The sequence below is a fragment of the Trifolium pratense genome, linkage group LG7 (genome assembly GCF_020283565.1).
Source record: "Trifolium pratense cultivar HEN17-A07 linkage group LG7, ARS_RC_1.1, whole genome shotgun sequence".
In the NCBI taxonomy this organism is placed as follows: domain Eukaryota; kingdom Viridiplantae; phylum Streptophyta; class Magnoliopsida; order Fabales; family Fabaceae; genus Trifolium; species Trifolium pratense.
This window is the reverse complement of record NC_060065.1, coordinates 5,775,515-5,787,238: the sequence shown is the minus strand read 5'-3', so window position 1 is coordinate 5,787,238 and position 11,724 is coordinate 5,775,515. Positions and strand designations below refer to the sequence as shown.

The 11,724-nt window shown below is 34.8% G+C and overlaps 2 protein-coding genes across 2 annotated transcripts; both read left to right on the top strand.

Annotated features, from left to right (window-relative positions):
• Positions 1–2,092: 2,092 nt before the first annotated feature.
• Positions 2,093–3,155, top strand: LOC123899370 (14 kDa proline-rich protein DC2.15-like). The gene has a single exon (XM_045950480.1). It carries the CDS (start codon positions 2,265–2,267, stop codon positions 2,661–2,663), a length of 399 nt encoding a protein of 132 aa, XP_045806436.1. The 5' UTR covers positions 2,093–2,264; the 3' UTR covers positions 2,664–3,155.
• A 4,497-nt stretch (positions 3,156–7,652) lies between these two features.
• LOC123897623 (14 kDa proline-rich protein DC2.15-like) lies at positions 7,653–8,519 on the top strand. The gene has a single exon (XM_045948336.1). It carries the CDS (start codon positions 7,720–7,722, stop codon positions 8,104–8,106), a length of 387 nt encoding a protein of 128 aa, XP_045804292.1. The 5' UTR covers positions 7,653–7,719; the 3' UTR covers positions 8,107–8,519.
• Positions 8,520–11,724: the final 3,205 nt, after the last annotated feature.

The following is an 11,724-nucleotide window of genomic DNA, read 5'->3' as shown; positions in this document are numbered from 1 at the left end:
TGGTTGAGAAAATTAAAGTAGAAAACAAAGTTTGATTTTGGTGTTGTTCTGGACTCATGCAACTTATAGAAACCATTAATACATCAGAAACCTAAAAATATAGAGAAAGAAGTACACACTTTCTATCCCATGCTCATCTCATCTTATATATCAACACTACACGTAAATTGTTGTTCAACTTCAACCACAGTCAATATATGGAGCTAATTAAATTAATCTCTCGATTATAATATATTCAGATTAGGTGTATTTGTTGTCAAAAAATGGTTTTTCATTCCAATCCAACACGATGTGACCGTAGATCGAGATCGTATATATAGGTTCCATCAAAGGATGTTGAGTGTTGCCTGCCACGTCTAGAATATAGGCAACCGGGCATGTGCTCTTGGATTAGATTTCAATTATTTGATTGGTAATGGTCGTGAAAACAAGACAAACTATTTGAAATAACGACATAGTTAGCATGGAAATAGCAGCTAATAATACTACTACACTCCACTGGAGTGGTTTTGATTTTATGTTGGCGAGACGTACACGTTGTGCGATGTATTTTGTTTTTTCATTTTGGTGCGATATTTATGGACAAAACTTACATGCATTTCCATACATGCATTTCTTACTTTTCTTCTCACAAAAAAATAGTTTTTTTTATTAAAAAATAATTTTCTTTTATTTTTTGAAAATGAAAAAACACAAATAACCACCTCTTTGTAAGTGAAAAAGTAAGAAATGCATGTATGGAAATGCATGTAAGTTTTGTCCGATATTTATTTGTTTTAGGTTAAAGTTTCGATCTAGTGCAGATCAAATTAATGATTTTGGTGTCATTAAATCTACATATCCAAATACTTGAATATTTCACACATTTCAACGCAATCATATTTGTAGACTCATGTTCTCCTGAACGATCCGTCTAATCAGGTATTAGTTTAATTTAGAACCAGGATGATTTTTTTAGGGATTATTTTCGATTCCCTTAGAGTTTTTTCTTTGTTTTCCTTTTTTTTTCCCTTCTTTTCTTTGTTCTTTGTTCTTTGTTTTTGTCTTAATTCACCCAAAAAAATAGTATGGATCCATTTACATACTCATAATCTAACCGGTGGTATTTGATTTCAAATTCCAGTGGTTGTTAATAATACTTTAATTAATGAAAGTTTCTCCCTTCACAAATTTTAAAAGAGAAATAATATACTTTTCATTTGTACCAAAAAGAAAATAATATATTTTTCATTGATCTTATTACAATAATATGATGCATTTTGAGTTTTGATTTGTTGCGTCAATGTATCATTTTTTTTTGTTTTAATGTATCACATGCTTTTCATTACTTAATTGCAGTATCTCTTTACAATTCAATAAAGTCATTATATATACAAAATGTTTTAGACAACTCGTCATAAAAATATTCCTAGAGAACAATTTTGTATATAAGAAAAATAGGAAATGTCCTAGTTCTTTTATGAAGGTTGAGGACATGCAATTATGCAAACCATCAGAAATGAATACTTTCATCTCATGTTTAATTTTTACATGAGAAAGTAAACTATAATATCTTATAGTTTGAAATGGCAAGAAATTAATATATGAAAAATTTATACAAAATGAGTTTGAATATTAATAGCGACATTTTACTTTTTCAATATAAAAATTATTCTACACCGATTCCAACAAAATATCATATAAAAAAAATTGCTTAATTTAAGTAAAAAGGTTCAACAAATCGCGGTATCAGATAGCGATTCTTTCAATATTTTACACTCAAAGCCAGCGAAAAGAATAGTAAACTTATTTTGAAGTTCTTTCCCACAACCACATAAGCCAAATATGCCCTTTTCATTGGAGGAACAAACAAGCTACTAGATAGTACGTAAATTTGTGATTGTTGGGTACTCTCATTTTCATAGCCTTGAAAACATTATCACTTCCCGCGTAATTAGAACCTTTTGTATGGTGATGATACAAAAAATAAAGCTAGTCCACATGTTGAAGTGACACATGCACCTTCTTGATTGTGTTTGAATTTATCATCAATGGGTCACAAACATAATCACAAATGAGAAAATGGCACGTACAACCCAATTTTTCATAAGCTTACAAAAAGTACAAACAACAAATATTATCTCACTTTTCATTCACTTCCACCCAATTAGATTGATTAGATTTTTAATGTCCACCCTTACAATAATTTTTTTGCCTATAAAATGGTTCACTCATTCAACCTATTAATAACACATATTGCTACATTTAATTTGTAAAATATAGTCATGGCTTCCAACAACAAATTCTCTGCCATCATTTTTTTGCTTTCTCTTCTTGCTTACTCAACATTCACTCATGCTAATGTTCCATGCCCACCATCACCAAAACCAACACCTTCACCTAGTGCTTCTCCACCATCCAAAGGTCAGTGCCCCAAGGATACCTTAAAGCTAGGGGTTTGTGCCGATCTTTTAGGGTTGGTTAATGTTGTTATTGGAAATCCTCCTTCCGGTAGCAATTGTTGTGCATTGATCAAGGGTCTGGCGGATTTGGAGGCCGCGCTCTGTCTTTGCACCGCACTTAAGGCCAATGTGCTTGGAATTAACTTGAATGTACCTATCACGCTAAGTTTGATCCTTAGTGCATGTCAAAAAACCATTCCTTCTGGTTTCCAATGTCCCTAAGGATTCAAATTAGTTCGCGTATATGTCTCGTTGTTGAATAAGTATGTATTTGCATTATATAATAATTGTGGATCATTGTTAACAACACACTCTCTTAATAACATTTGCTCTATTATGGGTTGAAATTCAAAGATATTTACATTCACATTGGAAATGTGACAGACATGAATTACTAAAACTCAAGTGCATTTCAACCAATATTAACAAGAGTTTGAAAGAGTGTGTTGATATCACTTTGTTTTTTTTATTGTCATTGTTTTATGTAGTTGTTAATGTGTGTACTAGTAGTTTGTTGAAACATTTGTTTGTGTAGATTTCTTAAGTGTGTTTCGTCAAACTAATAATTGGGTAAGCTTGTTTGCCTAAATTAGTACGTCGTATTAATTTTTAGTAATATACTGTGAAATTTTATGTTTGTTTGCAAAGTCCAAATGTCATGTGCGTGTACAACCCTTCATGTGTTATGAATGAATTCAATCTCATCGTGTGAAATGAATAATGATGATACAATTTAATTTTTTTTAGTTTGGTGTATAGGCTCACACATTTTAAATGTAGAGAGTGGAAAATTTTGGATTCATACTTAAATCTCTACAAACGAAAGAGAATTGTATATCGGATTGATCAAACTACAGGGTAAGTAGATTTCTCTCTCATAACTACAACTAAATTGGTAGCTACTACAGACCTTATTTGTAGGGATTGAAGTTCGAACCCAAATTCTCAACTTCTGCACACTTGAATATGTGAGTCAAACTACTAGACTACTTAAAAAACAATTATATTCTCCCCACAATAGATTTTTAAGGTCATGTTTTTCTATGGTAACCAATAAGTAGAGTATTTCATTAATGAAAACCTCTGAGTATGAACAAATATACTTAAACAAATCATTCAAAAGAATCTAAATTAAATTCTTACAAAAAATAACTTTTTGTAAAACTTTAGTTATAGTGTAAAAATTATCATGTGATAGACAAATACAAAACTCAAAAAAATGAGAACATAAATCCAAAACCAAAATGAATGTAAATGGTACTCTACTCACTTGTAGAGTGTCTACATTATCATGTGATCGACAATCAAGCAAATTATAAGTACAACAAATATTCGATTGAACATTTTTTTTAAAGTATATTAATGACTAGAATTCCACCTTTTGAAGTGAATAAATAATAGTGTTGTGAATTCTTTATAAATCACACCAATAATCTTGATGTGTGGAGCAAATCGAATAAGCAATCAAAAACGTGGAAATAGCAATAATAATCACGAACAAAAGATAAGTAATAAAACTGTAAGAACACGAAGCAATTGTTTACCCAGTTCAGTCAAAACCGACCTACTCTGGGGGAGAGAGCCACCCTCCGTTCCACTATCAATGAAAAGCTTGATTACAACGAGATTCAATACAAAAGAGTTGCAAGAATTAGACTTCAACCCTAATTCTACCCTTTTCCCAAATCTCTTCCCGTGACCAAGAGATTTCAATGATAAGTGATTACAAGATGAAAGAATCAACACCCAAAACCTAGAGATGAACCAAGAGTAACCCTCTTAACCCTAGCCGCCGTTTTGGTGAAAGAAACCCTCAAAACTTCCTCACAAAAAACAGAAAACGTGACCCTTTAAATACTCTGCAGCGATTTCCGCCTGAAACACAGCTTTTTCCGCCTGGGGCGGAAACTTCCGCCTGAAACACCAGTATTTCCGCCTGGGGCGGCAAAACAGTGAGCACCCCTTTTCCTGCTTCAAATTTCCGCCCGGAACACAGGTTTTTCCGCCCGGGGCGGAAAACAGCAGACTAGTGTTGTTTTTTCACGTTTTCAAGGCAAATTTGCAACAATCTCCACCTTGCCTTTAAAACGATGGTGATGTCAACTTCCCATCAACCACCGTGCTGCTCTCTCCACTTGTTTACACCATACCCTCTTCGGCCCCCGGAGTCTACCTCTCCGTACTCCCGAAAAATGCTTGCCTCCAATTGCCCTTGGATTTTTAGGACAATACACAAGCTAAACCATACCCTCTTCAAACCCCGGATTGTAGCTTTCCGTACTCTTGAAGATATGCTTGCCTCCAACCAACCTTGGAATTTTTAGGTGGTTTCACAAGCTGCAACCTCAAACTCTCCTTGTGTCCAACTACCTCCAGCAGTCTAGCAAGTTACCAAGCTTGATCACCGTTACTTCCACACAAGGTCTTCATAGCCATACCACTTTGGTGTACCTCCACCTCAAACCGAGATTCCTCCACCAAAGCCTTAAACCGGTATATCCACCATGTCTTCCACCTTGTAACGTAAAACTTTTCAACTACTCCGAAACACACATCAAGTCATTGTTAGTCTCCAACACTTCCCGGTTTAGTTCCACCACCTAGTAAACTTCATTTCACTAGTACAACTAAAACCAACCGATGTCACTAACAACCAACCGAAGTTTCACAACTTATCCACACCATGAGAATCACAACTAGTAACAAAGCTCAAGAATAATACCTCGCATTGTGTGAAAGAAATTCAACCATACCTTGAACCTTATAAGCTTTCCCGTCGCCAAGATGAACAAACTCCACCTTCAACTAGCTCTAGGGCTTCAAAGTACTCCTTCCTCAAAACACATGTGATCGGAGCATCCAAAGTCCATGACTTCAACTCCATTGATTCCCAACTTCACCACACTAGCACATCCGCATTCTCACAATAATAAAGTTGTTGTTTCAAACGTAATCCCGAGTATTATTCCACCGCCTCTCCAGGTTAATGTTGAGTATTATTACCACCGCCTCTCCAGGCTGAGCCTGAGTATTCTTATCACCGCCTCTCCAGGCTGATGTTGAGTATTATTACCACCGCCTCTCCAGGCTGATGTTGAGTATTATTACCACCGCCTCTCCAGGCTGATCAGCAAGCTATGAGTGTCAACTGGTGACTATGAGTGCTCCCGCACTCTCATAGCCTTCCTCCTCATCAACGGCAACATGAGCTGACGAACTACCGCTGCCCCTTCTCTGAGGACAGTCCTTCTTGAAGTGACCCGGATCCTGACAATAGAAGCATCTGAACCTGCCACCATTATCACCTTTTGGCCTAGACTTTGACCCATATTTCTTCCCCTTTCCTCTACCGTCGTTCTCACTTCTATCCCTCGTCACATTCAGCCCTTCCGCACTATCATCAACCCTCAAGTCTCTCAACTTTGTCAACTCCTTGGTCCTCAAAGCCGATTGAACTTCATCCAATGTGATAGTACCTTCTTTGCCATAAAGCAACGCATCCTTGAGATTTTTAAGTGACTTGGGTAAAGCACACAACAAATGAAAGGCCTTGTCCTCGTCTTCCAAATTCACGTCAATGTTCGCCAAGTCGTCAATGATCTTGTTGAACTCCGAAAGTTGCTCCACCACAGGCTTGTTCTCCACCATTCGAAAGAAAAACAACCGTTCTTTCAAACACTGCTTATGTGCCAAAGACTTCGTCATATACAACGCATCCAGCTTGGTCCACATAGCCGCCGCAGTTTTTTCTTTAGCTACTTCCCTCAACACATTATCCGCGAGGCACAGGATAATGACACTCAAAGCCTTATCATTCATCTCGCTCTTTTCTGCATTCGAGAGAGTATTTGGCATATTCGATATGCCCAACAATGCTTCAACACACTTTTGTTGTGTTAATATTGCCCGTACCTTCACCTTCCATAAACCGAAGTCATTTTTACCGGTGAACTTCTCAATCTCCCACTTAGAACCCATGATACTTAATTCGTTTGATCCTTTGCCCCACGGTGGGCGCCAATTGTTGTGAATTCTTTATAAATCACACCAATAATCTTGATGTGTGGAGCAAATCGAATAAGCAATCAAAAACGTGGAAATAGCAATAATAATCACGAACAAAAGATAAGTAATAAAACTGTAAGAACACGAAGCAATTGTTTACCCAGTTCAGTCAAAACCGACCTACTCTGGGGGAGAGAGCCACCCTCCGTTCCACTATCAATGAAAAGCTTGATTACAACGAGATTCAATACAAAAGAGTTGCAAGAATTAGACTTCAACCCTAATTCTACCCTTTTCCCAAATCTCTTCCCGTGACCAAGAGATTTCAATGATAAGTGATTACAAGATGAAAGAATCAACACCCAAAACCTAGAGATGAACCAAGAGTAACCCTCTTAACCCTAGCCGCCGTTTTGGTGAAAGAAACCCTCAAAACTTCCTCACAAAAAACAGAAAACGTGACCCTTTAAATACTCTGCAGCGATTTCCGCCTGAAACACAGCTTTTTCCGCCTGGGGCGGAAACTTCCGCCTGAAACACCAGTATTTCCGCCTGGGGCGGCAAAACAGTGAGCACCCCTTTTCCTGCTTCAAATTTCCGCCCGGAACACAGGTTTTTCCGCCCGGGGCGGAAAACAGCAGACTAGTGTTGTTTTTTCACGTTTTCAAGGCAAATTTGCAACAAATAGTATTAGAGTTCCAATTTTGATCCCTATATATTTCATGCAATATCCCTACTGACTGGACTATATTTACGGGACGATTCGATTGAGCATTTTAAAAGTTAAAGAGGAAAACTGAAACTAAAAAATAAAATAAGATATCTAATAAAAACTTCTAATTGTTAGATTATTACTTCTTATACAAAAATGAGATAATTTAAAAGCACTCTTAAAAAGAAAAAAAAGAGAAAATAGTATTATTAATGAAATGAGATACTAATGAATAATGTGTGTACATAATATTACTGTTTTCATTATTAGAATGTCAAAGTTTTACCGCCAATTTCATACTCATATCTAGGTAAAATGGTGGGTCATAGAGATAATAAAAATTATGAGAAAAACCACACAATCATCCAAAATATTACAACCCATTTTTTCATAAGCTTACAAAAGTACCAACTGGAAACGTTATCACAAATTCACTCACTTCCACTCAATTAGATTTCTAACATGTACCTTACAATTTTTTTCCCCTTTAAAAAAGGTTCACTCATTCAACCTCTCAATCCACACATATATTTTGCTACATTTTATTTGCAAACTATAGTCATGGCTTCCAACAACAAACTTTTTGCCACCATTTTAGTGTTTTCTCTTCTTGCTTACTCCACATTCACTGAGGCTAATGGTTCATGCCCACCATCACCAAAGCCAAAACCACCACCTTCATCCAAAGGTCATTGCCCCAAGGACACATTAAAGCTAGGTGTTTGTGCCGATCTTTTGGGACTGGTTAATGTTATTGTTGGAAATCCTCCTTCAGGTAGTAATTGTTGTGCATTGATCAAAGGTTTGGCTGATTTGGAGGCCGCGGTATGTCTTTGCACCGCAATTAAGGCCAATGTGCTTGGAATAAACTTGAACGTACCTCTCACACTCTCTTGGGTTCTTAGTGCATGTCAAAAAAATGTCCCTTCCGGTTACCAATGTGCCTAATGTTTTAAATTAGACGTATCTCGTTGTTCGATAAGTATATTTGTGCACTATATATAATCGTGTGGTTATATAAGATTCTATTTGGTAATTGTTTGTTTCATTAAGGGATTGTTAACACTATTCACTTACACTTTCTTTGTAACATTTGCTTTATTATTGATTCAAAATTGTGGGTTACATTAACCTAAGAAATGTGACTCACATGAATTAATAAAACTCAAGTCTAAGAGTGTAAGAGTGTATTGTTAATTCTTTTCTTTTAGATGTAAATGTAAGTTGTTAAGGTGTAGTTTGTTCAAACATTTGTATGGATTTCTTACTCTGCTTCGTCAAACTAATAATTGGGCAAGCTTGTGTGCCTAAATTTGTATCCTTATTTATTTTCAATAAAATATTTGTTAGTTAAGTCCAAATGTTTTGCCTTCTTTTCTCTACAACTTTGTTTGATTATATGCCTTCTTTTGTTTCCAACTCCCTCATGGATTTAATTTTAAAAAATATCATAAAGGGAAATTATGTGAATTGTGCATATTGTCAAACACTTAAAAAAGAATGCATTGGAATATTTATCTGGTCTATTTTTTAATGGAGAAGTGGCTACAAGCATACAAGGTAGCAGCTTCTTCTAACTAGGGATGGCAGAAAAACCCAAACCCGTGAGACCCACCCGAACCCAAACCCAAGTCAACGGGCGAAACCCGAATTGACTGGGTTTGGGTTTGGGTTTGGGTGACACCCGAAAATATGGGTGTGGGTTTGGTATCACTCAAACCCACACCCGAAACCCATACACCCACCCGAAACATGTTAAAATTACCTAAATACCCCCACATATATATATAAGTGTAAAAGTAAAATTAGGTTTTTCACAAACCACAAACCAAAATTGTGTTTGAATTTTGCTTGAAAGTTGGAAGAACTTAATTTTGGTTTAGTTGTAATTTAATTTCTTGAAAGACTATTTTGTAATTTTAAATTCCCTTGTAATTTTAAACCTATGTTTTTGCTAAGTGATTGACAATATGTTTAAATTCCATTGTTTTTGCTTAAATTTACCTTGTTTTGCTTAAATTTGCAAAGTAGTACAAAATGTGTTGTGGGTTTGGGTTTGGGTGTAAAAAACCCAAACCCAATGGGTGTGGGCGTGGGTGTGGTTTTGCCACCCGAACAGATTTGGGTTTGGGTTTGGGTTTGGGTGTTGATTTCGGGTGTGGGTTTGGTATCACTCAAACCCGCACCCGTGGGCGCCCATTGCCATCCCTACTTCTAACCACAATTAGAAAGTTTAGTAAAGATAGATAAGTTTTATATAACAGACTATTTAATGGTTGACTTAAATATAGTCATAATCATAACCATCAGATTCAAAGAGCTTCAAAATTAACAAAAGGAAAATGCTAAACAGTGCCCCCGGGCACTGTTTAAGGAAGCAAATATAGTAATATGACATTGAACTTTGTGCAGTCAACGCCTCGAAAGTCTAAAAAGTATTATTTTCAATTTAAAAATTTCCTTTTTTGGTTTCCTTAACCAGTGCCCCGGGGGCACCGGTGAGCATAACCCTTAACAAAATAGTATACTACCCAAAAACGTTTAGATGAGATGTACAAGTCTCTTCTAGTCTAATTAAGATTTTGGGTTTATTTGGACATACACTAACGTTAAAACTTTTAGGGTGAGTTTGCCGTCCATTAAAAAGTCACAAGACTTGAGAAATTAGTCTTTACAATTGCACACATAACTAAAAAAAAATACTAACATTTGTCTTAGGTACAAGTTAATAAATCACATATATAAATATTTTCTTGAGATTTGTTCAGTTTTTCAAAAGTTTAAAAATTTAGTTTTTACAATATAAAATTTCTATTTTTAAATAATTAATAGGTGCCACAAGTTAGTATGACGTTTTAAATTATGCACACTATAAAATGTTTGTCTTATTTTTTCAAAAGAAAGGCCACTTCTTTAAGGCATTTCCTAAAAAATATAAAATTGAATGACAAATATATAAATATATAAAAAGAATAAAAATACACTATAACAAAAAATAGTACCTGCAGTACTCAGAACATAAGAAAGAAAATCAAAGAGAAAATAAAACAAACTCCCAAACACCACAAAAACTCCAAAAAAAAAAAAACACCCTAAAACCTCTCTAGCAAGAAAAGCTAAAGAGGTAAACACACGGGAAGAAATGGAAATTCACGATGGAGCTCCCCATTTTTTGGTACTTAATTGGGCTTCACATGTACACATCACTCATTTATAATTTTTTAATAGTAGTACCTAATAAGTACTCAATCTCTCCAACCCAACAATTCTTAAAAAGTTTTAAATAGGTCCCGTCAATAACACATCTAACCAATAGCTCTACATCATTATAAATGAGTCCCACAAAAAATGATATAGGTACTAAGTCTTATTTTAGAACTAGTACCTGTTAGGTACTATTTTGATTTTGCTTAAATGAGAGTACCTATTAAGTACTAGTACTTAACAAAAATAAGAACAACCATTGGAGATGGTCTAAGGTGGTATGCGGAGGAATATAGGGATAGAGTGATAAGAAGATTATAACAAACCCCCTCTAACAAAATTAACAACTAACTATTAGTATTTGTCATTTTTTTTCTTTCTAAAAAAGCCTAAAATGTTTAAGCTACAAGATAATATATGATTATACATATAGCATAAGTCGGAGTTCAAATTCAAAAATTTTCACTTATTTATCGAAATTATGTCCACTAAACTACTTAATTAAAATAATTTCATTTAGCATTTCAATCCATATTAATTGTTATTGATAATTTATCTATGTGTATATTTCCTTCCAGTTCTAAAGAGTACATGAGTAAAATTCATACACTTGAGGCTTTATTTGGGAGTTTGAAGGGAAAAGGAGGGTAGGACTTTGGATAGAGGAAAGTAGAGAAAAAAATCCCCTCCAATACATATTTTGAGTTCCACAAAATTAGAAAATTTTTGTGTTATGAAAAAAAAAAAACCCTCAAAACTCCTTTATTTCTTCCACTTAATTTTTTTTAATTTTCAAAATCCTCCCCTCCCCGCAAAACTCGCAAACAAAAGGGGCTTAAGAGAAAGAGGTACCCCACTTGTCATGTTAGTCTGTAGGGTGCAGTTGTTCAAATATAGGGTGCGGGTAATAATCCCAACTAATGTTAAATAAAATAAGCCCAGATGGCCCCCTTTCCTTTTTTTTTTTTTTTTTTTTTCCTTCAGTAAAAACTTCGGTTTCTGGTAATCGAGTTTTTTTTGCCTTAAAAAAAATGATTTCTGTTAACCGAATTTTTCCTAAATTTAAACTAGAAAAAAGTTCGATTTCTGTTAACCGAATTTTTTCCTAATTTATTTTGTTACATATTACTTTGGAAAAAAGTTTTTTTTTTTTTTTACATACCTGCACACTTTTTTTCAAAGTGTTTAGATAACAAAAAAAAATTAGAAATATTTTACATATCTGAACACTTTTTTCAAAAGTATGTAGATAACAAAATAAATTTGAAAATATTTTACATACCTACACACTTTTTTCAAAGTGTTCAGGTAATAAAAAAAATTAGAAAAATTTTACATACCTGAACACTTTTTTCCAAAGTG

Excerpts from the sequence above, each read along its gene's own strand:
- LOC123899370 (XM_045950480.1), top strand. The coding sequence starts at position 2,265 with ATGGCTTCCAACAACAAATTCTCTGCCATCATTTTTTTGCTTTCTCTT.
- LOC123897623 (XM_045948336.1), top strand. The coding sequence starts at position 7,720 with ATGGCTTCCAACAACAAACTTTTTGCCACCATTTTAGTGTTTTCTCTT.